The 21,946-nt window shown below is 40.1% G+C and overlaps 3 protein-coding genes across 3 annotated transcripts in view; 2 read left to right on the top strand and 1 right to left on the bottom strand.

Annotated features, from left to right (window-relative positions):
* The window catches only part of LOC145466391 (uncharacterized), a 343,779-nt gene that overhangs the window by 42,065 nt on the left and 279,768 nt on the right, over positions 1–21,946 (top strand). The window lies entirely within an intron of this gene.
* LOC145466231 (uncharacterized) lies at positions 974–2,789 on the top strand. The gene has a single exon (XM_081449964.1). The coding sequence runs from the start codon at positions 1,426–1,428 to the stop codon at positions 2,548–2,550; it is 1,125 nt and encodes a 374-aa protein (XP_081306090.1). The 5' UTR covers positions 974–1,425; the 3' UTR covers positions 2,551–2,789.
* LOC145465243 (endoglucanase A-like) lies at positions 5,626–8,950 on the bottom strand. Its single transcript, XM_081449016.1, has 4 exons — positions 8,100–8,950; positions 7,605–7,777; positions 6,982–7,204; positions 5,626–6,341 (listed from the first exon to the last, which is right to left on the bottom strand). Exons 1-4 carry the CDS (start codon positions 8,880–8,882, stop codon positions 5,772–5,774), a joined length of 1,749 nt encoding a protein of 582 aa, XP_081305142.1. The 5' UTR covers positions 8,883–8,950; the 3' UTR covers positions 5,626–5,771.

Here is a 21,946-nt window from a genome sequence, read left to right as displayed (position 1 = left end):
GTCAGAAACCCGATTATCATTAAGAGCCTGTGAGACAGAGCAGTTTATCGAGTCACGTTTTGCAATAGCCAGAGAGTGGATTCTCGAGTGCTTATTAACTTTGCGTTCAAGCTTCTTGTTGACAACGGACAGGCCAGTGGAAACCGCGCCAGATAAAGCTGCTATCCCGGCAACAGGCGCGCCGACAACAATTCCAACACCAGTGAGTGATGTTGCAACAGCCCCAGAAGACAGAGCTGCCGTGACAGCGCCAAGGCCAACCACGGAATAGTGAAGCGCTTTCCGGGCTTTTTTGTATTTTTCCAACACAAGCCTGTAATGCTCGACCTCAGCAGATATTTCTTTTTCAATTCTGCTTATCTCGGTTAGCCGGAAATTCTCGGCATTTGTCGTTTCGGGAGGGCTTGGATAGAGTCTTCTTTCATTCTCGGCAGGCGGCGCGCTTGGTGGACACAGATTTGCCGAAGACATTGCGTATATATAGAAATTTAATTTAACTCTAATTCAAAAAGAAGAGGGAAGCCCTTGAAATCAAAGAGTTCGCCATTTTCATCTTTGACGCTAATGGTAATGCTATTTATGAACTCGTCTGTAGAACAGTCTCGCAAAACCTGTTGCGGAGAAGCCTGGTAGCTTACTTTTTCATAAGGTTCCCCCTTCACATCAAACAAGGCTAATACATCTGACCTTTTGCCTTTGAACAGATTCCGTTCTGTGTCGATCAAATTACAATGAATAAAATATGTCGTTGGGGCTGTTAGCCTTTTTACGAAAGTTATAAGATCCAACTTTCGCCCAATACCAAGCAAACCGGCTAAATCGCGATCAAGTTCTATCGGTTTTGCCCCAAAAGTTTTGATTGCAAGCTGGCCAAGAGGTTGGTTTTTTTCTGTTTCCAACTGTCTATAGTGATATTTGTCGAACAGACCGCCTATTTGTTTTTTCATGCTTTCTAAATTATAATGGCCCTGGGGGTAATTTACTAACTGACAAAGCTTTATCTTTGTTTTTATCTCCCAAGGAGGCCGAACCTTCCTTTTTCAAAGTGTCCCAGCTGTTGTACAAACTGCAAGAAATGAGTTTCATGAAATCGACTCGCGGTATTGGTTTTTCAAAATATATTGTCCCTCCGTTCTGTTGCGTGACAATAGTGAGAACAACCATTTTTATATTCAACAAATAAAATTGTGTTCAAATAATATGGCAAATTTGTGGAATGGTCCTGCGTTAAAAAAAGCGGAGGCGGCGAAGAAAAAGGCGTGGACAAACTTTTTAAACCGCTTCCCCAAAGCGGACAAAAGCCGGTTCGTTTCGCAAGGAAGCGTCGACGAGAAAAATAACGTGACCGCGGAGGTGTTTTTCAAAGAAAACGAAGACTCGTTTTAAAGCGTCTTCGGCTCAGACAGAAAATACTGGAGTGCGGAAATGAAAGAAGCGCTTGGTTTGGGCGACAGCGGTGATTTTCCTTATCAACTGTCGCCACTTGGCTCAAAAGTTTCCCTGCGCATCTCTGCGGTACCTTTCGACGGCAAAGCGCCAAGCTTGAAGAAAATATTCGACGCTCAAATCAAAATCTACGTCACGCCTGACCAATATTTCACGACAAAATTCCGAGAAATATTCCAAAAAACCAGACTCAGGCACACTTCTGGAATCGAAGCAAAACACTGGTTAGGAGGGCCTGACATGAAATATTGGCCGCAACAGCTCAACTTCGCGGTTTTCTGCGCCACACAGGGGTGCGGAGTTTCTCGCGAAATCTTTGACAGCGGGATGAATCTCCCCCCGCAGATAAGAGCTTTTTATATCTTCCACGTGTATTTCACGGTCAGGCGAATTTTGTACCAGCTAGGAGGTGTTCAGAACATAAGCGCTTTGCCCGGAGACCCGACGTTCGACGAGATGAATAATCATTATGACGTTGCTTCGTACAAAAGGATATGCGGCGAGTTCGGCATGGACCCCTCAAGCGACTTTAGGTTTACTTCGGGTGCAAATAGTGGTTTGGGGGTGTTGTATGTTAAGCCTTGGGGGGAATCGCCAACAAAAACAGATTATAAGTATCCTGGGTGGAACAAGTTTAGCGACGATGGTGGAAAACTGATTAAGGGGGACCTTATTGAGTTTATACGGCCTGATCTTTTTGGAGATCGGCAGTTCGACTGGTTTGCACCCAACACCGCGAATGGCTTGACCCAGGCGGGCTTGTCGAGAATCAACCAGTCAATCGAGGCTTTCGTTTACTGCATCCTGGGCGCGCAAGTCAACGTCCGCAGCAGCATTCTCGGTTCTGGTGGCCGGGCGAAAGAAGCCCAAAGCGAGTTCCTGGAGCTGATGGAAGACGCGATAAGACAGCCCGACTTGGCCAAGAGCGTGCAAAGGTACCAGCTCGCGGTGGATCAAGCGAAGGTCAGGCTCAATCTCGCTGTTGGCCTGGCTCATGCCCGCGCAAATGATAATAAACACAGCAAGCACAATCGGCTACAACAACAAGCTGAAACAAGCGGTCTCCGGGATGAAACTGGGGGTCAACAACGAGGTAAATCCTGACACAAAAAAAGCTGGGCTCAAACTCATGGCAGGCGGCCCGTCAAAGATTAACCCTCCCAACAGCCACCCGTCCAACCCGATACACAAAGCCGCAACAGCCGAATCAAGGAAACCAGCTCCGTCCGAAACTCAACAAGCGCAAAAAATAGAGCCCGAGGCTCCAGATAAAACGTCACAACATGAAATAAACAAAACAGCGGTAATTGTCGGTGTAGTTGGATTATCGGCGTTGCTGTTCACGGCTTGGCGGTAAGTTAACGCTGCTTCTTAAGAAATTGTTCTAACAAAAAGGCCACCACGGCAAGAATAAGCAGCCAGGTGTGCTCGGCCAGAAACCCGACGACTTGGCCGGCGGCTTTGAAGAGAAAGCTCACAATCGAGCCAATCAGCCCGGGCAATATAGAAGCGAATTTTTTACCGAGCTCTTTTTGCCCATTTCCCAAAGCCTTACCGGTGGCTTTCAAACCTCTGGTGAGGACCCCGATGACAGCGCCGACTGTGATCCCGGCAGCAATAAATATTGCCGTTAGCGTCACCCCATATTTTTTGAAGATGTCTTTCACTCTTTTCCAAAGAGACTTCTCCACAGTGGCATCTCTCCCGATTTCTTCAAGCCTGGCATTAACTCGTCTGATCTCTTTGTCACGCCAGTCCACTCTTTCTTCTGCCGCATCTTTTTCGTAAGGCGCCGCATCTTTATCGTTCATAATCTCAAGGTCTTTTTCCTGCGCCTTTTCCAGTTCTTCTTTATCAATTTGTAGAAGTTTCATTTCTTTTTCCATGTATTCATTTCTCACGCCAAGTATTGCTTGGAACTCTTTTTCTTCTTCGTCCAGTCGTTTTGTTTCTTGATCAATAGCTGAAATCCTTTTTTCGGCTTCTCGTTTTCGTTCGGGGGAAAAGTCCGTTTCTTCATTATCCAACAACTTTCCGAATTCAAACTTCCTTCTCTGCTCAAGTGCTTCTTTTCGTTTATTTATCGCTTTGAGAGCGTCGCGCGCAGCTTCTTTTTCTTTTTCTGCTACATCTACCGCTTGCGAATCTTTCAGCACCTGAATGTCTTCATCCAACATTGATCTATCTTCTGCCGCTTGAACACTTCCCTCATATGCGCTTCTTGCCTTTTGATGTTGTGTTTCAAGACTTCCCAATTCTCTTTTCAGTTTGTCAATTTCCTCTTGTGAACCCTCTTCATTTTTAAGAGCTTCGATCTGTTGTTGTTTCTTTTTCATGTCTTCTCTTATTTCATTCATTTCCTTTTTATTTTTTTCTTTCTGCGAAGCCTCGTATTGCTTCTCTTTGAGCTCTTTCCGCTTTTCGTACGTAATTTCTCGAACCTTCTCGTATTTGGAAGGCCCGCGAGCATCTTTTATTTCTTTTGAAAGGTTTGGATTAATCTGATCTTTTCCCGTTCTCCTGTTTTTGGTAAACAGGTGATACGTTTTTTTGCCAGCTCCAAACATTTTGACTTGGAGCTTCCCCTTCGAGCTGTATGAAACCTCAAGCTCGCTTGAGCTCATGTCCGGGTAGATATCTTTTGTTGCAACCCACGCTTGTTCACTCTTCGAATTTTTAGGTCTGTGCGTTTTCCCAAGCTCAGATATTCGTCGAAATACTTTGCACAAATATACAGAGACCTAGTATGGAACCGCCATGTTGGTGTACCTCCGCGGTACGCCTACATTGCGGCCGGAAAATATTGTAAACATCTGGAACTTACTTTGGCTATCTAGGCGACTGATTATCTGTACTGAACAAACAAGCATTTACATGAGCACTCTTCCTAATACTTTAACTTCTAAATGGGCTAAAAATCACGAGATAAGTATATGATTTCGACAACCGCGTTCGTAGGTCAATGTCACGCATCGCCATAACTATGAAATTAAAAATGTCTCGCTTGCTTGAGAAACGCAAATAACAACGGCAAAGGCTAAGGAAAATAGACTGAAACGTTTATAGGTTGATATAAAGATCTTGACTCATGTTACACCCTAAAGACTTGCAAACGAGTAATAAGCTATTAATCGATTCCAAGAAATGCAATCAAAAGCAGAATAGCTTAAGCACATCAATTCGATTGAATTTCGTACAACTTCAAATGCAGAACATTTGGCTCAATTGCAATATAGCTATTGCTTCTCAGTATAACGACTGCGTGGGTACACGCAGCAAAACGTCTAGTTTCTTGGAGGAAGGAGGAGGGAGAATGGGGTGGGCAGAGGGAGAGAGGGGAAGAGGGGTAGGGAGAGAGAAATGCTGGGTACATTGAACTCAGTTCAGATGGGCCGTACGTTTAGCTGTAGGACGGATTCAATTGCTGTTTTCAGGGTTATCAGAATTTGGAATAAGTAATGTAACAGACTCACTTATACCGAAACATGACAGGGTTGTTTGCCCCCGTTGACTCGTCTAAAATCCCTAGCCTGGAGACCATGCTGACTTTTCTGCGCTAATTTTCAAAGCAGGGTATTTCTTACTATACGTTTTACCTCAAAAAAAGTCGGTGACCCCCTTTTCCTTGGATTTCAAACACACGAAACTCACTTTCTGACTGCAGTCTCAGGTCTTTGTATAACATGTATAAGAATTTTAGAAGATTTGTCTTTATTATACGCTTCGAGTTAAGAGCTTCGAGTAAAACTGTTTAAGGGTTGTGGGGTGAATAGGCTGTTATTACTGCTGTCATATCACGTGGGTTCCCTTAATTCAACCCCAGGCAACCAGTTAAAATGATGAAACAGGACATCGAAATAATCAAGTTAATCTTACGTGATTAACTAAGACCTAAGGTGGGCTATTTTGGGTCAACACTTACTCATGTATATACGCTTGCGTGCCGACAGTTAAAGATGTGTCGAATCTCTTCCCATAGCCTGACGTCTTTCTGAGACAATTTGCTTTTACCACTGGCATTGAAATATCTAGCTAAATTTAGGCCAATAGCATCGCTATTCAGGCTAAGCGTAGCAATTTTCTACTATTCGTTGATCGCTATTCGCTATTCGGATATTCCAGAGACTCTAGACAGAGAACTAAGGAATTTTTTTCATCAGTGCTGTCGAACACTGAAGGGGTTAGGGGATGAGAACAAGATGAGTCACATTCGTAATTCCCTCAAGTCTTTATTCACTCATCCCTGCTAATTCTACAATCAATGCAAAAGTAAACTTCCCGTCACCGTGCGTTTTCATGAAAACACTTATTAGTCCGGCACAAGTCTAAGATTTTGCAAGCTGTTGGAGCCCGGCTACGGCAGACTGGAACCCAGCGTTGTAATCTGTCGCGACCTCGTTCATTTGGAAATTCGTCCTATCGTCCTTGTAGTGGTCATTTTGATCAGGACCGCCGACTAACGCGCCTTTTAACTCATGTGCATTAGGTTTAGTATCGTGAAAGTTGCTCCAGTCACACTTCTTGGGAGGTGATGGGCAGGAACTGGATCTGTGATGGGGCCTTTGAGGTGGGTTGTGACCAAATCCAACTACAAAGCTCCTCCCACTGTCGCCCAGCATGTAATCAATCTGTTTCTTAGCAAAGTTGCGGTAAACCCACGGCTTTATACCGTAGTCAGCGGCAACGAGAGCCAGGAATGCCATATTGGCTGCGTAGCGGTTTGATCCCCATTTATCACGCCAGGCAAGGCCTTTTGGAGTGTAAGAAACACTACCTCCAGGGAGCCATTTGTCCAGTGATGACTTGATGTTTTCCGCGTAGGATTTCTTTTTAGTTAATTCAGCAAGTAGGAGCTGTACGCCTGCCGTTTTGTCGTCCCACGAAAAAGCCCAGGGCTGTGCAAGGTGAAAAAAGAAAAAAAAAAAAAAAAAATTTCAGCAACTATGCAAATTAAAAATTTGCTTCATTTTCATTTATCACCACTCACCTCATCGAAACTACATAAAAGAAGACTAAGATTAGAAAGTAATTATTTGTAAGAGAACATTCTAAATGGATTGCATGCGATTGTAAAGGTAACGTAGATATAGTTAATGAAAAAAACAAACAAACAAAGAACAACAACAACAATAACAACAAACAATACTAGCAATATACGTTAGGTACCAGCAGCTGAAGGTCAATTATTTTTTTCATTCTTCTTTTTGATAAACTTTTAACCTTGATAGAAAACGAAACAAATTTCCTGACTGTTTAAACTGATTTTTATGATCTAGGATACCTTACTTGGCTTTGTATGGAAACAGATTTTCCCTTAAAATGGTTTGAAAGTTTAGATCAACCTGGACCGAATACGTAATTTGCCTGTCATAAATAAGACTCGAGTAATCCTAAAATCAGAAAAGAAATCTCAGTCAATTAATTCCCTTCTTCTGAACGCTTGTAAATTTAAGAAATTCCAAGAATTTCCAACTACTGCCGTTGCTTTTCGTTGACCAGAGAAAACACTTTCTCGTTCTTGCCAAACGTCCAAACCTCTTTATTCATTTTAAACTTCTCGTAGTACTGCTCGGCTTTTATACGATATTTCAGACTCTTCGTTGCCCAATACAACCAAGCTGCTCCCCAAACCAACTCGTCTTCGTCATTGCTTGAAGGGTAGAAGTTTTTCGCGTCGGTTATGGAATCGCTGTATTTTCCGCGGTGCTTTTCTGCAAAATCATAGAGTTGCTTTGCGTGCTCCAGAAGTTTGTTCGATCTGCAACGTCAAAACGAATATCCAATGGTGAACTCGTGTAAACAGACTCGGTTTTTCCTAGACAACATGTTGAACCAATAATTTATTTAAATATCTATAAGAATAACTGCACTGTAATGTTCTTTGTTTTTACTTCTACCAGGAGTTATACAGTGTCAACAGCGTAAATGAATTCTTTTCATTGAGAGCACGTGCTAAAAATATGGCTCGCTCCATAATTTAGTGCCACACAGTAATAAATCGGAGTCAAATTAATTGGGATAATCATTCGTGTCATGCAGATTCAATATTCAGAATCGAAATTTTTGTAGATCCCATCAGAGCGAATTTTGAAGACAAAGATTCCTCTAAAATTAATATGAAGACGCAACTCCGGTTATCTTTTGTGCTCTTTACTTACTTTGCTTTGTTAGCTTTAAAGGCAATTGAAGATGCCGCCAGGGCTGCCGCAGTTTCAGCGGCCAGATCTGATCCCGGTTTCTGTGGCGTGATTTTCCAGGCGGGACGCTTCATATTATCAGGCATGTCCTCTGGTCTGCCCCAGTAGGCGTGATCGATATCTCCATCACCAACCTGCACATATAGTTTAGACGCTGGTCAAAACTTTGATAGATCAAAAACTGTTCATAGAAATGGAAAATAAAATATCACTCCTGCTACTTTATGTTAAATACATATTCAGCTCTCTTTCGTTAATTCACAAGTACAAGTACATAAACAAAGTCTTGAGCGCGTGATGGACAGGATCGAAAATGACAAACTTATAAAGATAACAAAGAGGAAACAATAAACCAAAAATGCGAACTTGAATGCCAAAGCGAGTTACAAAACCGAATTGGTTGGCGTGAAGTGGTTGAAATATAAAAATTTTTGGGCATTAGGTTAATACACTAACCTGGCCATAAAATTCATATCTTTTAGTATGCGCCTTTATGAAGTAGTCCGCGGCCCACTCGATACTATTTAGCATGTGACCGTACTGACCAGCGGCTATGTAGGCCTTCTTGTATTTCAATAGACCCCAGGCTAGCACGGTGACAGAGGAAGCCATTGGAAAGCCAAACTTGACGTAATCGCCCGCGTCATACCATCCTCCAGTTAAATCTACACCAATCTGTTTGCCGTCTTTTAGTGCCGAATCCTTTCTCCACGGGACGTGGTTGTTTTTCGGAAGCTTTCCAGATCGCTGAGCTTCATAAAACAGAATGGACAACTTCAGCACTTCACCATAGTTGTACCCACCGAGCTTTAGCGGTACGCCTATTGTTGGTTTTGAAGTCGGGCGCGGGCGTTTAGTGCTAGTGGTCTTCGGGGGTCGAGTAGAAATGGGGCAATTGGTGCTTGGAGTGCAACTAGAGCCAGGAGAGGAATTGGGACGCCCTGTCGTGGGTCTCGGAGCACTGGGGTCAGGCGTTGGTGGTTGCCCCGTGGGAGTCGCTCCGCGCTCAAAATTCACGGTCCCTATGGGGGCATCTGCATCCGTAGTCTTTTCTGCTAAAAAAAACATTTGTAACTCGTCTCCTGTTGACAGTTTTTTGTTCCAGGGCATATTTACCATGGTGTAGACCCGGTCGTTTTCCTGTACAGTGATTTTCGCTCCCCAGATTTTCAAGTTTGGAGTGCGAACTGGAAACGAGAGCTTCATAGTCCACCCCGTCTCACTAACGTCTTTGTTCATTTTCAGTTTGATCTCTCCTTTGAAGCCCTTGTTCCATTTGTTAACAACCGTGGTGTAGCCTTGTTCACCGATTGTTGAGGAAAAACATTGGAGAGCAAGGATGAATGGGAAAACTGAAAGCACCCGCATCATGTTGAATATATCTATCTGAAGAAAAAAAAAAAAAGGAAGGTTGATTCAACCGATTCGTTGGTATTCTGATTGCACTCGCGTCTCCAAAGGATGTAACGCGTCTCTGGATCTTGTCTCAGAGAACCGATTCGATTGTCTTAATTGCGTGGTATCCCGTGCGCAGTTTTGTCCACAGAATGATCTGCCAGTAATTGACAAGAATTGGGTCGATCACGATATACACACCCTATTTTATGAGAATATTGTTTTTTATTCCTGCTCAGACTGAATATTGTTATTTTTCTGCCGATTTTACGCTGAAAATATTATTGTGAATATTCTCTGAGATTATAGGAATTCAAGTGGACTATGTCGACACAAAGTTAGATTATCTGTCCTAACTAACATGACTTTGATTGCGTTGAAGTAATTTATGAGCCATATTGTAGGCCATAAAACCTGATATGACAAACATAACTTATTGCAGAAAGATTATTAGCTCGAACATAAAGCTAATGCTGTTTATTTTGTTTTTTCGGCTGGTTTTGCCGTTTAGGGAAGGAAGAATTTTTGTACAGTTTATATTTTTAATTTTCGCGAATTTCAACCTCCATATTCTTATAAAGTATAATTTTGTAAAAAAGAAAGAGTGTAATGTTAAACCGATATATTTAGTTTCCGCATGATTTTGGAAATACTAAAACAGCTTTATCGCACATTCATGATATTGCTCAATAGAAAATGCGCCCATCTGCGTGTGCAAGTCAGAGAAAATGATATAGGCTAGCTAAGAGGGCTAATTTTGGTTACGTTCTCCTGCAACTGGCCGTTGCACTTGGATTCATGGACTTAAAAGAATGAACTCTTAAGCACACAGCTGAAAATAATATCACTTTGCCCAATTCGAAAGAGAAGTAAATCTCAGAAGTAGGTCATCTCGCGTTTTGTTTTGAAAAAAAAAACCTCGAAAGAAATGAAAGGAGACATGGTCGTTTCTACACGGAGTTTGCCGAGGTCTAAGTTTGACTGACTGGCACCATTCATTAACTATCGTTTTGGAAGAATTATCAAACAGAAAACGCCACCCCGGCATAAATCAGAGTCTATTTCATTTTGATGGTCTCCTTCGGCTTTTACCGGGTCCAATATAGCGCATACCACGCGTTACGCACCAACAAACCGCGTCGACCAGTTGCGATTCTACTGTTTTTTTTCCCTGATAATTCGTTTTTCTTCTGTCCCCGAGGCACTTGAAATAAGTAAAAATTAGACTCTTTTTTTCTTTGATGAAAGACCCTTTCCTTAATGATTTTGTTTTTCTCTTTGGATCCAGAGGTGTTGTAGAAATGTTTTGTAATTAATGAAGAAAAAAACTATCGGACTTCCTCAGGCCTCAATTCTGTGAGAATTGCCCGGCATATAGTTTTGAAGAAAAAATTTCTTTCAACCGCATCTTATCCGCATTTTCCCATCCTCTCCGTTATCTGGTCAATTGATTTTACACAGACTCGGAATTGCTAAAGTTGGAATAAACGAAAATTAAGGAAAATGAAATTTGAACAACTATAACGCAGACTGAAAGACTAAACTAAACTGACGCCTGAACAGGTTGTTCTTACCGATACATGCGATGCATCTAGAAATGGCTACGTTGTGATATTCCATGAACAAATTAACCCGACAAAGAAACGTTTTTTTTTTTCGGCAGAAACGTGTAGTTCAACATATAGCTTCAAGTAATAAAAAGTTATCTAAAACTAATAACACACCTAAACAAATAGAGTAAATTACAATATTTAGAGAGGACGCACCATCAGCCTTGACTGGTTTTTATGAGAGTCCTCTATCCCGGGGCCCGTCCCTTGAAGATCCCGAAACGTTTTCGCACCCGAGAAGCCGTTACAAAATCTCAAACCCTATATGATTACAGAGCTGTTTTATTCACATATACTAAATATGAGCAGAGATTCCCTTCATACAAGAAGTTTCAGGCGTTTACACCTCTGGGTACGTTTTTAGATACAGATTAAGGTGGCCGAACACAATTTTCGCGCGCGCTTTCGCTGATGCAATTCAGCGCGCGCACGAGGATTGCAAAAACAAACACGCCGTCAATAGAGCGATCATTTTATTTACTCAACACCCGCACTATCTGTGCTATTCTTCTCTATTACTGAACGCAGTGTATTGATGGCTTTAGTTTTTTTATTACAAAGATATGTTAGGAAAGCTAAGGATGCAAAGAACCCAGCATTTCTCAGCTTTTTCATTGTTACCGAAAGAACCCAGTTAAATGCAGCGCATGCGCAGATGCTCGAAAAATTGAGACCGATTGCTTTTGCAGAAATTTGCCGATTTCTAATAATCCAGTCGATAGAATTTCAAGAAATTTGGCAAAAAAATAGTTCAGAAAACACATGAATGATCTATCACAAAGAAACTGAATTTTGACATAGGAAATTTTTAATAATACAGAACATGCAGTGAAAACAATTTACTGCTAATTACGAAAATCGTTATGTCAAAATTTTATTACAACAGTGTTGACAGAAGGGATTTAATGTCAATTCGTAGTGGGCAAATGATGAAAAAAATCTAACAACTGAACTTTTTTTTAAATAAACAAGAACCATTTTTTAAGCCTTGTGTTTAACCAACCCCGTTGCCATGGCAACGGCACACACCTTAGCCAAAATGCGAGAATAAACCCCTCTGTGGTTAACTTTGACTCTTGCAAAAACTGGGCGCCAAAGCATAAATAGTTTAAAAGTAATGGTGAATTAGGCATAGGCACTTGAAGACTGTGTTCGGCCACCTTAACTAAAAGTGGCTGTGCGGGCCCTAAATGTTTCCGGGCCTTTCGAGAAACGGACCCTGGTCGAACTGGAATTTGGAATGTTGGTTTTTATGGAGGGAGGAAAATTGGAGAACCCGGAGAAAAACCCTCGGAGCAAGACGAGAACCAACAAAAAACTCAACCCACGTATGGCATCGGGCCGGAGTAGAACCCGGGACAACAGGTGGGAGGCGAGCACTCTCCGAACTGGCCACCCTGCTCCCCAGGGAATAACAGCAAATTTTATTTTAAATCGTAACTGAGCTAAACGATCAAACGTTTTCAACAACCACTTTGCCGTGCGACGATAATGTAAAACATAGAGCATAACAATCAAACATTAAAATTTGCGGCGCAAAATGTTTGAACAAAACGCAACCATGGTCGATCGAATAGAACTGAATAAAACAAGGAGAGAAGTCTTTTTATGTTTGCCTTAATGATAAAACGTTTACACCAATTTGATCTCACTGACGAGCTTGAATTTAAAATGCTGAACCTAGCTCTATAGCCGCTTTTTTTGGGATTAAATTCTGCCTTTTATCGACTTAACAAGTATAAAATACATGCCTTGAAAGAATTAGCGAGTTCTTTTTATATCATTTCATCCCAGCCTACATACTATTTGCTCATATATATTACCACTCGCTTATGTAAAAGACTTACCTTCAAACAGAATGATATCTTCGTTTGGTTAGTTGCAGAAATTTCAATCCCCGATTTATATACTCAATTGCACGTACCGCTCCGAGATCTCCCAGACAACAGTGCACCTTACCAAACAAGTACCAAACTTCAACGAAATGATGTTTATTCAACTGCGACTGATGTCTTTGTACTGGATAACCTTTTTTCCGTTTTAGTTGCCTTTGTTTTATTTTTTTATTTCTGTATTTTTGAGATAAGCTGGGCAAATCAGACAGTTAGCACTAAATTGATTTTTTTATCACTCTTTGCACTCTCTGTTTTCACAGCAGCTCCGCACGTGCAAACGCTGTGCGTCATGTAATGGCATTAGCACCCACGCGTGTAACGAGTCCATATCAAAATATTTAAATAAGAAAAGAATGACGCCTAATCCTCAACCGTGTGACACCTTAGCGTTAACTTAAAGACAACTCAAAAAAGCTGTCAAGTGACTCCTTTTTTTGACGATTGTTCCCTGACGAATGCACATGGGCTTGAAGTAATAAACGTAGCACGTTCAAGCAGTAAGGTCGTGAAAGTAAAAGACACTGATTTGGACGAAGCTAAGTTGAGGAAAAACACAGAAGCTTCCACTTAAATTGCAACTGTACTGTTGTAAAAATAAATCATCTTAAAGGGAGTCGGTCGTTTTCGCCTCTTAACAGGCAAAATCATTGACTGTACATAGCACATGATGAAGATAAAATAAAGTTTGACGTAGGCTAAGAAATACTGTATCATTCCCGAGGCTTGTTAAGTTCCAAACTCAAAGAGCTAATATGTGGAATTAGCAAAAGCAAAAATAAACATTATATCCGGCCCATATAGTAATGGGCTATGTTTCGGGACATTTTCTTGCTTTATTTTGAACAGCTCTGGGGGTGGATATCTCCTGGGAGCGAACCATTAACCGCAAGTAGGCGGCCATAGGTGATTATATAGGTGATTATTTAATAGCTCTTTTCAAGGTTAACGTTTCTCAATTGTATTACAATATAATTGAACATATATGTGAGGCCTCACCCACATGTCGGATTACATTGTAATGCAGGTGAGAAACGTTACCGTAAAAAGAGCTATTTTGAATTCCCGTATCGGTCAATGTCATACTGTCAGCAACAACACCACATCCAAACTCACTTTTAATTTTTCCCTCCAACTTCCAAGCTAGTGAACAATATCCGAGAGGTATTTTGCGTTTCCTGTGGCGTATTTTTGTGTGTGTACATGTGTGCCCCTCGACGAGCGCGAAAAGAGCAGTTTCCGGAACGAGATAAAAATCAACTAAATTTTAAATATATAAACAAGCTATGTTGCCCAATAAAGGCCATAAACTAAACAAGTGTACAGTGAAATGTTATTGTTGTTCGAGGTCTGTTGTTGTCTGCGTTTCAAAAAACGTTTGGCTAACGAGAAGGTTTTGCATCTACGAAATTTGGTGCATCTAAATTAAACGGCGCTCTATAACTGATATATTTAGTAAAACAACTAAACATGCCAATATGTAATACAAAACACGCTTGATCAACAGTCTGTCTGTGAAAATCACTTTTTTTTCACGTCTAAATCAAGATCTGCAGCAAAGGAATAACAAATAACTCTTATCTTAGCTGCTAAATCTAAGTGTTAACCAAAGGTGGCTTATATTTGCATCTGTAGCTATTCAGGGCAGAAGAAGGTTGGCGTTGTAATTGCTGCTTTTGGTCTTATTTTCGGATGGGCTAATATAGAAGACTTGTTACGGGTATTCATGATCTGTCAAGACCTTTATTTGAGACTCTTTTAGAGAGGGATGACTATGTTGAAGTCGACACCCTGACTCAAGTTCTTAAATTTAGTTCCTGATTAATTTCAACCCATAGTTTAGTTTATCTCTAGTAAATCATAGCTCCTAGTGTCAGTCAAAATATGTAAATGTACTTGTATTAAACGGTTTTGTAAATCCTTCTATAAGTAGTTGCATAACAATCTTATTTATGTATTAATGGTCTAATATAAATATAGATGTGGCCCGCCTAGATTAGCCCAGGCTACCTGCGGGTTCGCGCTGTTGTATTGTCAAGCTTTTTTTTTTTTAACTTAATGTGTATATATTTCTGTAAAATTGTAAATATGTGAGTCATAATAAACTTGTTGTTGTTGTTATTTAAAATCACGATGAATTGAATACAGATTAAGGCAGTTTCAGCCTTACTTTATTTGTCTTTCGCCTTCCAGTCTTGTTTTTCAGTTATTTTCCGATTGATTGCAATGTTCTGTACAGCGTATCAGGCCCACTAGTTTACCTCCCGTTGTTACTTTGACTTTAGTAGTCGAAGTGGCCACACAAATCTCGTAAGCTTCATTGTTTTCCATTATTTTTTGATCGCTTTATTTACATATTTACATTACGTTTTGTTTCAATCTGCTCGGTATGTTTAAGTGCACCTTGATTTGTGACGTTTTTCAGCGAATCGCCATTAAAAATACAGCAATAGAGGTGGTATTTCACATTACAATTCCGTTAATATGCTCCAATGTCTATACATCTCTTTATTTCATTGTTAGCGAGGAAATAGGATGCGAGTAAATGAATCATCTTTCAGCAAGAATAAACTTCTTGCCGAATAAGGAAATTAATTAATAAATACGACATTTCCTGTGTAAATCCGTGGAGATATTCTGATACATTTCGGCAAAAGACATATGACTGCTCAGCGTTATGTTATTCGGTAGAAACATGGAAAAGTCACTTTTTGTTCAGGAATAGTTTTCACGTGCATTGAACAGTGGAACAACGTCAGTTACAATTCATGATCTGTCAAGACCTTGCAGTGAACACCGAGCCGTTATCGTCCAGTTTTAGTTTATTATTTTGCCATTAATTCATTCATGTCAGTCATCATTTATTTAATTTTTTCATTCATTCTTTGATACGTAAATTCATTCCATCATTAAATCATTCAGTCTTTGGATTTTTAAAACTTCATGGCGATTCAGTACACATTATTTCCCTTCTACCGTGGTGCATAGTCAGCCATTTTCTACAACTTAACCCGATTAAATAACTTAACTTCTGCGAGACAATCCTTCCATATCCTCGGTCCATTTCCTCGTCCAACTTTTGTTACCTTGAAGTTGAACTCATACTTTTGATCCTGGTCAGGTTGTTGATTCCAGTGCTTATTTCTCAGGACAAATACAGTTTTCCTTTTGTTATTGGTCTGTAGGTTTGATTGCCACACCTTCAGTTTTTGGATTGGTTGTGAGAATGTGACAATCATGCTCCAGCCTTTACTCAAACGTACATCTGGAGTGATGCCGAGCTTGCTAATAAGACCTCGGTTCCATTGATGCTCTATGACGGCTCCTCCTTCGTCAAAGCAGACGGTATTGACAGCCAGTAAGGGAAGGAGAAGAAAAGCAATACTGCAGTACTTAGTGGCCATGGATCTGTTCAGTATGTGGAAAGCCAAATTAGTGGTCAAGATTTCTACCCAACCATCATAAGAAACATTCTGAGTCTGAATATAGTAAGGTGGAGGTGAGGTGGAGACATAATTGCCATCTATAAGTAAGAACTCGATTCAGTTTTCTGCACAGTTGTCAAGACCTGTACAGTAGTTTTAAATACTTTGTTTGTCTAGTTTTTTACCAAATGAAATCAATCAGTTTAGTGCAGTCGAGGTGCTTAGAATAAAAATGGCCTGGTTCCAGTGCGAATGCAGTTTAGGAAAAATAATGCGTGCTTGTTGACAATCGGGTAAGAACGGCGACGTATGTTTCATATATGTCTTCAGTCCTCGAATATAAACGCCAGAGAAAACTATATCCAGATGTGAATGTTATTTTGATCATGTTGATGTCTGTTTCATCATTTTGACTGGTTGCTGCACGAGCAGCTAATATAACTCAACTGCTTAGAGGGCCGTGATGAGATTTTATTGATAGCTGAAAATTAGTTTGACTGTCAGCTGAGAACTAAGATTTTTTAACTGATAGGTGAGATCTAAGATTTGCCACAGCCAAAGATAGCTGAGAAATGTGCTGAAGGTTAACTGATAAATGAGAAAATTCAACTGAAGACGGAGATTACAGCAGCCATAACCGTTGGTGTGTGTTCGGTTGTGTGGTGAAGGCAATCTCAGTGATATTTTTTATTGCAAGAAATTCTATGATACTAGAAATCATTGTTCTACTGGGAAATTTTTAAACGGTAATAAATTATTAGCGATTTATGGAACAGGAATTGAGCTTTGTACTGACAACATCTAATAAACAGTTTGCCGGGTTAAAAAATGTGTTTTATTTTTTCTCCATGATTATGCACAGGTACACCGGACATACACCTTTAATCAAAATAAAGCTTAACACAACGCTGTTATCTATAGAATATACGAAAGAATATAAGTAAATTATGTAAATTATCGTTTAGTCCTTCTTACAAGTTCCTTGGGACTTTTTAGTCGTGAAAGGGGTGATCATTTTAACTATCCGTCAAACAGTTTCAAGCCACACATCTTGTTTCTGACCATCAGGGATAATACCGCCCTACCCCCATCCCCGCCCCCAATTTCACCTCCCTTTCACCTACCCCAGTGATGACGAAGAATTCAGTAACCTTGGGTCGCCCATGAATGTTCGTTTGCAAGCAATTTCGACAAAATCATAAAAGCGACACTGAAGGGAAATCAAGCCTCTTTTGTTTTGCCATAAAGTTTGAAATTAACATTTCTTTAACAATTGAAGGAAACTGTACCTCTTTTGTGTTATTATCCTGACATTTTTGTGACAAGTCGCAATTAATTGCACAACCAAGCAAAGCTTTCACACATGACAAAGAAATGAGCAAAGATGTGTAACGCACGTGCAGACCCATTGTGCTAGTTGTTTATTAAGCCTTTTGTTTAGCGACATTAGAGCGACATTGCGTACTTTTGAAAAGGAATTTCACCTGTTTTGTGTCACTGTAAACGTTGCTTTTAAATTCTTATATCAAGCCAAAAGAAGCCATACAACTATTAAAATCACACAAAAGGCGGCAAAAACAGAAAAGAAGGCCATTGTATTGTACATTTAACCTTTTGATTAGCGACATTGACATTAGCGGCACTGATTAAGTACTTTTGAAATGGAATTTCACCTCTTTTGTGCCACTTTAAAGGTTGCTTTTAATATTCTTATATCGAGCCAAAAAAAGCCACGCGACCATCAAAATTACACAAAAGACGGCAAGAGCAGAGTAGAAGACAATTGTACTGTTCATTATACCTTTTAGTTCGCAAGTTAAATACTATTAAAAGAAAATTACACCTTGCAACGAACCCAGATTAGCTAAACAGCCATTTAATGCACACTTCGATTGATTACCTCTCAGTAACATTAAAGCTAAAGTGTAACGCTTATCCCATAAAGCTGGACGTACTGAGATCAGTAAGATCATTGTTCAGAGCAGTGACATCCATCATCCTACCTGACGGTACACGAGAACATTTGCGACTGCATATCTGATTCGTTAAGGTGAGTGACGATTCCGTTTAAAATGTCCTGGAGATTGAAACAACTTTGACTCAAGGTATTTGGCCCCCCAAAAATACCTTTTTAAATTTACTTTCACCTAGAGTGAAGACACTTTTAGCAGAGGAATATTCTTCAGAGAAGAATCATTGACTAAATACTAAGCTTGTTGCAAAAATCAGTTTACAGGGTTGATGCAAATTTACTGTTCACCTGATTGAAACCACGATCAGAAATAGTTTAAGTAATCAAGGCTTATTCGATTAAGGGTTAACTGTGCTGTAATGTACTGACAGTACAACACAGTCTTGTCATTCTTAACAGGTAATATCAATATTTGGTACTTTCAATTGTTTATTCTACGATTTTATTTTCACTTTTTTGACATAAATATATTTGCAAGCATGCAGTAGAATATCTCTCGGGAAGTATTCAATGTGGATTAAAACACAATTTTCTTTGCGTTGAAGCGACATTCAATTAACAAAAATCGAGGATACTGTTGTTATGTAAAGACGGCTTTTTCATTTTCAGTTAGTAAAATTTACCTCAGATTTCTTATTTTGAAGCACGGAGGAGCAGTGTGGCAGTAGTTTCTTATCTTATTCAATCAGAGTCCTTAAAACAAACCAACTCAATTATTAAGTTACCAATTTTAACATATTAGTAATTTAAACTGAGCTGAATAATAATAAAAAAAACTCGTCTTTTTTCCATCTCAGCCAACTACCATCTACAAGTTCGAATGAAAAACTTACATTCATATCATTGTAACGAAACGTCTGAGGAGGAAGAATACATACAAACATGAAGGCACCCGCTTTGGCTTAAAGCTTGCAAAAAACGTTGATCCATTAATTCACGCAACTGTGAGCTGTGGTTTCAAGCGCTTTTCGGGAGTTTTCATTCGATCAGGAATTTAGCATTTCGGTTAAAAATTTTAGTTCTTAAGAAGAGCACACCGACAGATTGTTCACGTTACTTTTGTCAGAAAGGAGCCATGAGAGTTCCTTTTCTAAATGATTCTTAAAGTCTCGTTAACAACGTTCGCAAAGTTCAAAGTAGTTAAGCAGAACGATTCGAATTTCATTTACTGCTCAGTCAGTTTTGATGTACAGCGTTTCAATTGCACTTCGCAAAGAACAAACACCAACAGATTATTCTCTCATACCTTAACTACAAAAGAATTGAATTCCAAATGATAAAAAATTAATAGACTAGGACCTCAAAAAGTCGTCTCGTGATTTTTCTCATGCCGCAAAAAAGGCGCGCGTCGTTTAAGTTCCCTTCGTTACGCGAGTGCATATTTGCAAGCAAGTTATTACGATGGCGAGAATATTATCATTTTCGTCGTGCGTTTGCGTAGACTGAAGGCTTGTGCAATTACCGAACCAACCTCAGCAGTCAATCAAAGACGTGATCTCTCGTCATCAGAGTTTCAAAGCCTAACAGCACTGTGACCGCGGAGACCATTTTAAGAAAATCTTAATCTGGCCAATACAAACAAACGTTCAGGTCAGCGTTTCGTATTTTATTCATGTCAACTGGAGCCCTAGAAAATAAATCCCAGCAATAAAAGCGGTAGGGATACAGCCCTACCAGTCCCTCCCCCTCCGCGGTCCCTGTAGCAACCTGTGATCTGACCAGTCAATCCGAGTTCCGAGCCTTGTTGTCTTGTGATAAGTTGCTTTGCAATCGGTTTTATACAGTCATTTGAAAACTGTTCTCTACGAAGGCCAAATTTCGATAATTTTACATTTAAAGAAACGTTATTTGCGAATTCTGAAAAATAAGATGCAACCAGCCACGCTTTCAAAAATGCAAAGAAAATTAAGTTCAGGTCAGTGAGTTTTGCAATTATTCCAGTTTCTGAACTCTCAAGAAAAAATCTCTAATACCTGCTTATTGGAAAAATAAAGCTGCGCCCGCAAATTGAGGTTGGATTTCTGGCCAAAGTAAAACCAGTGTCACATTTATCGCAGATGTTAAAACAACATCCCTGCTCTCTGTTTGTTTGTTAAGTCAAATGCCGAACCTGATATTCACAAAAGTCCTGCTTTGATTTGGTTTATTTGTTTGTTCCACCGATCTTTCTTTGGTCAGATTCCTCGAATCCAGTCAACGAGAAAGAGGGATTAAAATCATTTTTATCTAGACGCGTTGGCTTTAAAGGGTGAAGCTGGTATCCTTTGCCGAAAATTTGAAATGTCCTTTCCTCAGCTCCTTGTTATAGTGCTGTCTTTTTCCTTGTCATGCCATCAAAACTAACAATGGTAACCCATTTAATACGTTAAGTCAAGAATCGGAGATGTGATAGAAATGTAACCTATGTACGATTTTCCATACCTGTGTTATTTACAGGAATATTTCACCAAAATCTATAGAGTTTTGTATGGAGAAGCCATGTTGGAAAGACACCAAGATGGCGGTCTTAAAGTGATGGAAACATTAGTCAATAAATTTTGTTATTAAAAAGAACATTATTACTCTAGACATGTTATAGCTCTGACCTTTATTGCAAAACAATTGAGCTCTGCACGGTTTCTAAAATTGGCTGGAGAGACAAATGCTTTTTCTTTATCACCGATCCACAGAGCAAGAACACCGGAACGATAACTCCAAACATTTAACACTATGACAGGGTGGAGGTACAATGGTGGCACCATGCGGGCTACAAAGGTGTTTTGTCAGCAGATTTACAAGGTGGATAAGGTGACTCATACCCTTATAATTCAATTTTCCATCCTCCCTCCAATAAGTAAAAAGGTAAGGTAAGTCTACATACGAGCCAAGTGACCCATCAGTCCGGTATTTATCCCGGCTTCTGTAGCATGAAGCGTCTAGGAGTATTTTTACTCCTTCCTTGATGGGATGCTATAGTCCATCGCAGGGTTACCCCCAGCATTAATTTTGCCGGTACCCATTTATACACCTGGGTGGAGAGAGGCACCGTGAGAGTAAAGTGTCTTGCTCAAGAACACAACACAATGTCCCAGGACAGGGCTCGAACCCGGACAGCTCGATCCGAAAACGAGCGAATTAACCATGAGGCCACAGCTCCTCCAATAAACGCCCCTTTCTAATTATCTAGCGCGACCCCTCGAGTGCCATTTTTGATAATCGCCGCTGTTGCAATATGCGCTCCCACCTCGAAATTATTGGTAAGCCAAACTAATTATGAAGTCTGCTTTCCCATCCGTACGTTATATTGATCATTATTAAAAAATGGATCACTGGATAATGCAATTCGAGAGTTTTCATTGGCTTAGCCATCGTGGGTTATGAGCTCTACAAATGTGCATGGTAAGTGTTCGCGTGAGTTTTTGGGGCGTTTTTATTTTTATTTTAGTCTGGTTTAATATATTTTGGGGGCGTATTGTAATAAAACAAGTTACAGTTCTTCAGTTATAGTCAGTCTGTGTTCCACTTTTGAGTGTTGTATCACATATGTATATGTTCATGAAAAAAAGGGCCTTCCCTCCCTTGAGCTGCCGAGAGTAAATTAGTGCCCCGAGCGCTAAACAAAGTCTCTAAGGTACTTGGTTAGCGCCTTCGACTCCAAAGCGAGCGATCCGATCTGTTCAAGAAACCTGATAAACGTTGTGTGTATACGTGCGTTTGGTACGGGGTTAGCTTGTGATACACTAGCATCACGTCAAGGAGAAGTAGCAACTATAAGTTGCGTAAGATTAATGCAACGTTTACATCAAATTGTGAAAACACTGGCGACCTTTTTTTGTTTGTTTGTGTGCACGATTGCGAAACGTATACCAAAGTTTGACGGCGAAGTCTTTTATCCTGTGCAAAATAAACAATCAAGCCTATTTCATTAAAAACGTTTTCTTTTTATTTGACTTTGAAAACAACCCAAGGTAATTCTCACCATCCCTTGAACTTTAACGACTATTAAAAATTAATTTAAAAAAATTTTCAA

The sequence above is a fragment of the Orbicella franksi genome, chromosome 13 (assembly GCF_964199315.1).
Source record: "Orbicella franksi chromosome 13, jaOrbFran1.1, whole genome shotgun sequence".
Classification (NCBI taxonomy): domain Eukaryota; kingdom Metazoa; phylum Cnidaria; class Anthozoa; order Scleractinia; family Merulinidae; genus Orbicella; species Orbicella franksi.
Note: the sequence above shows the minus strand (reverse complement) of the source record. Positions and strands in the feature narration are given on the sequence as shown.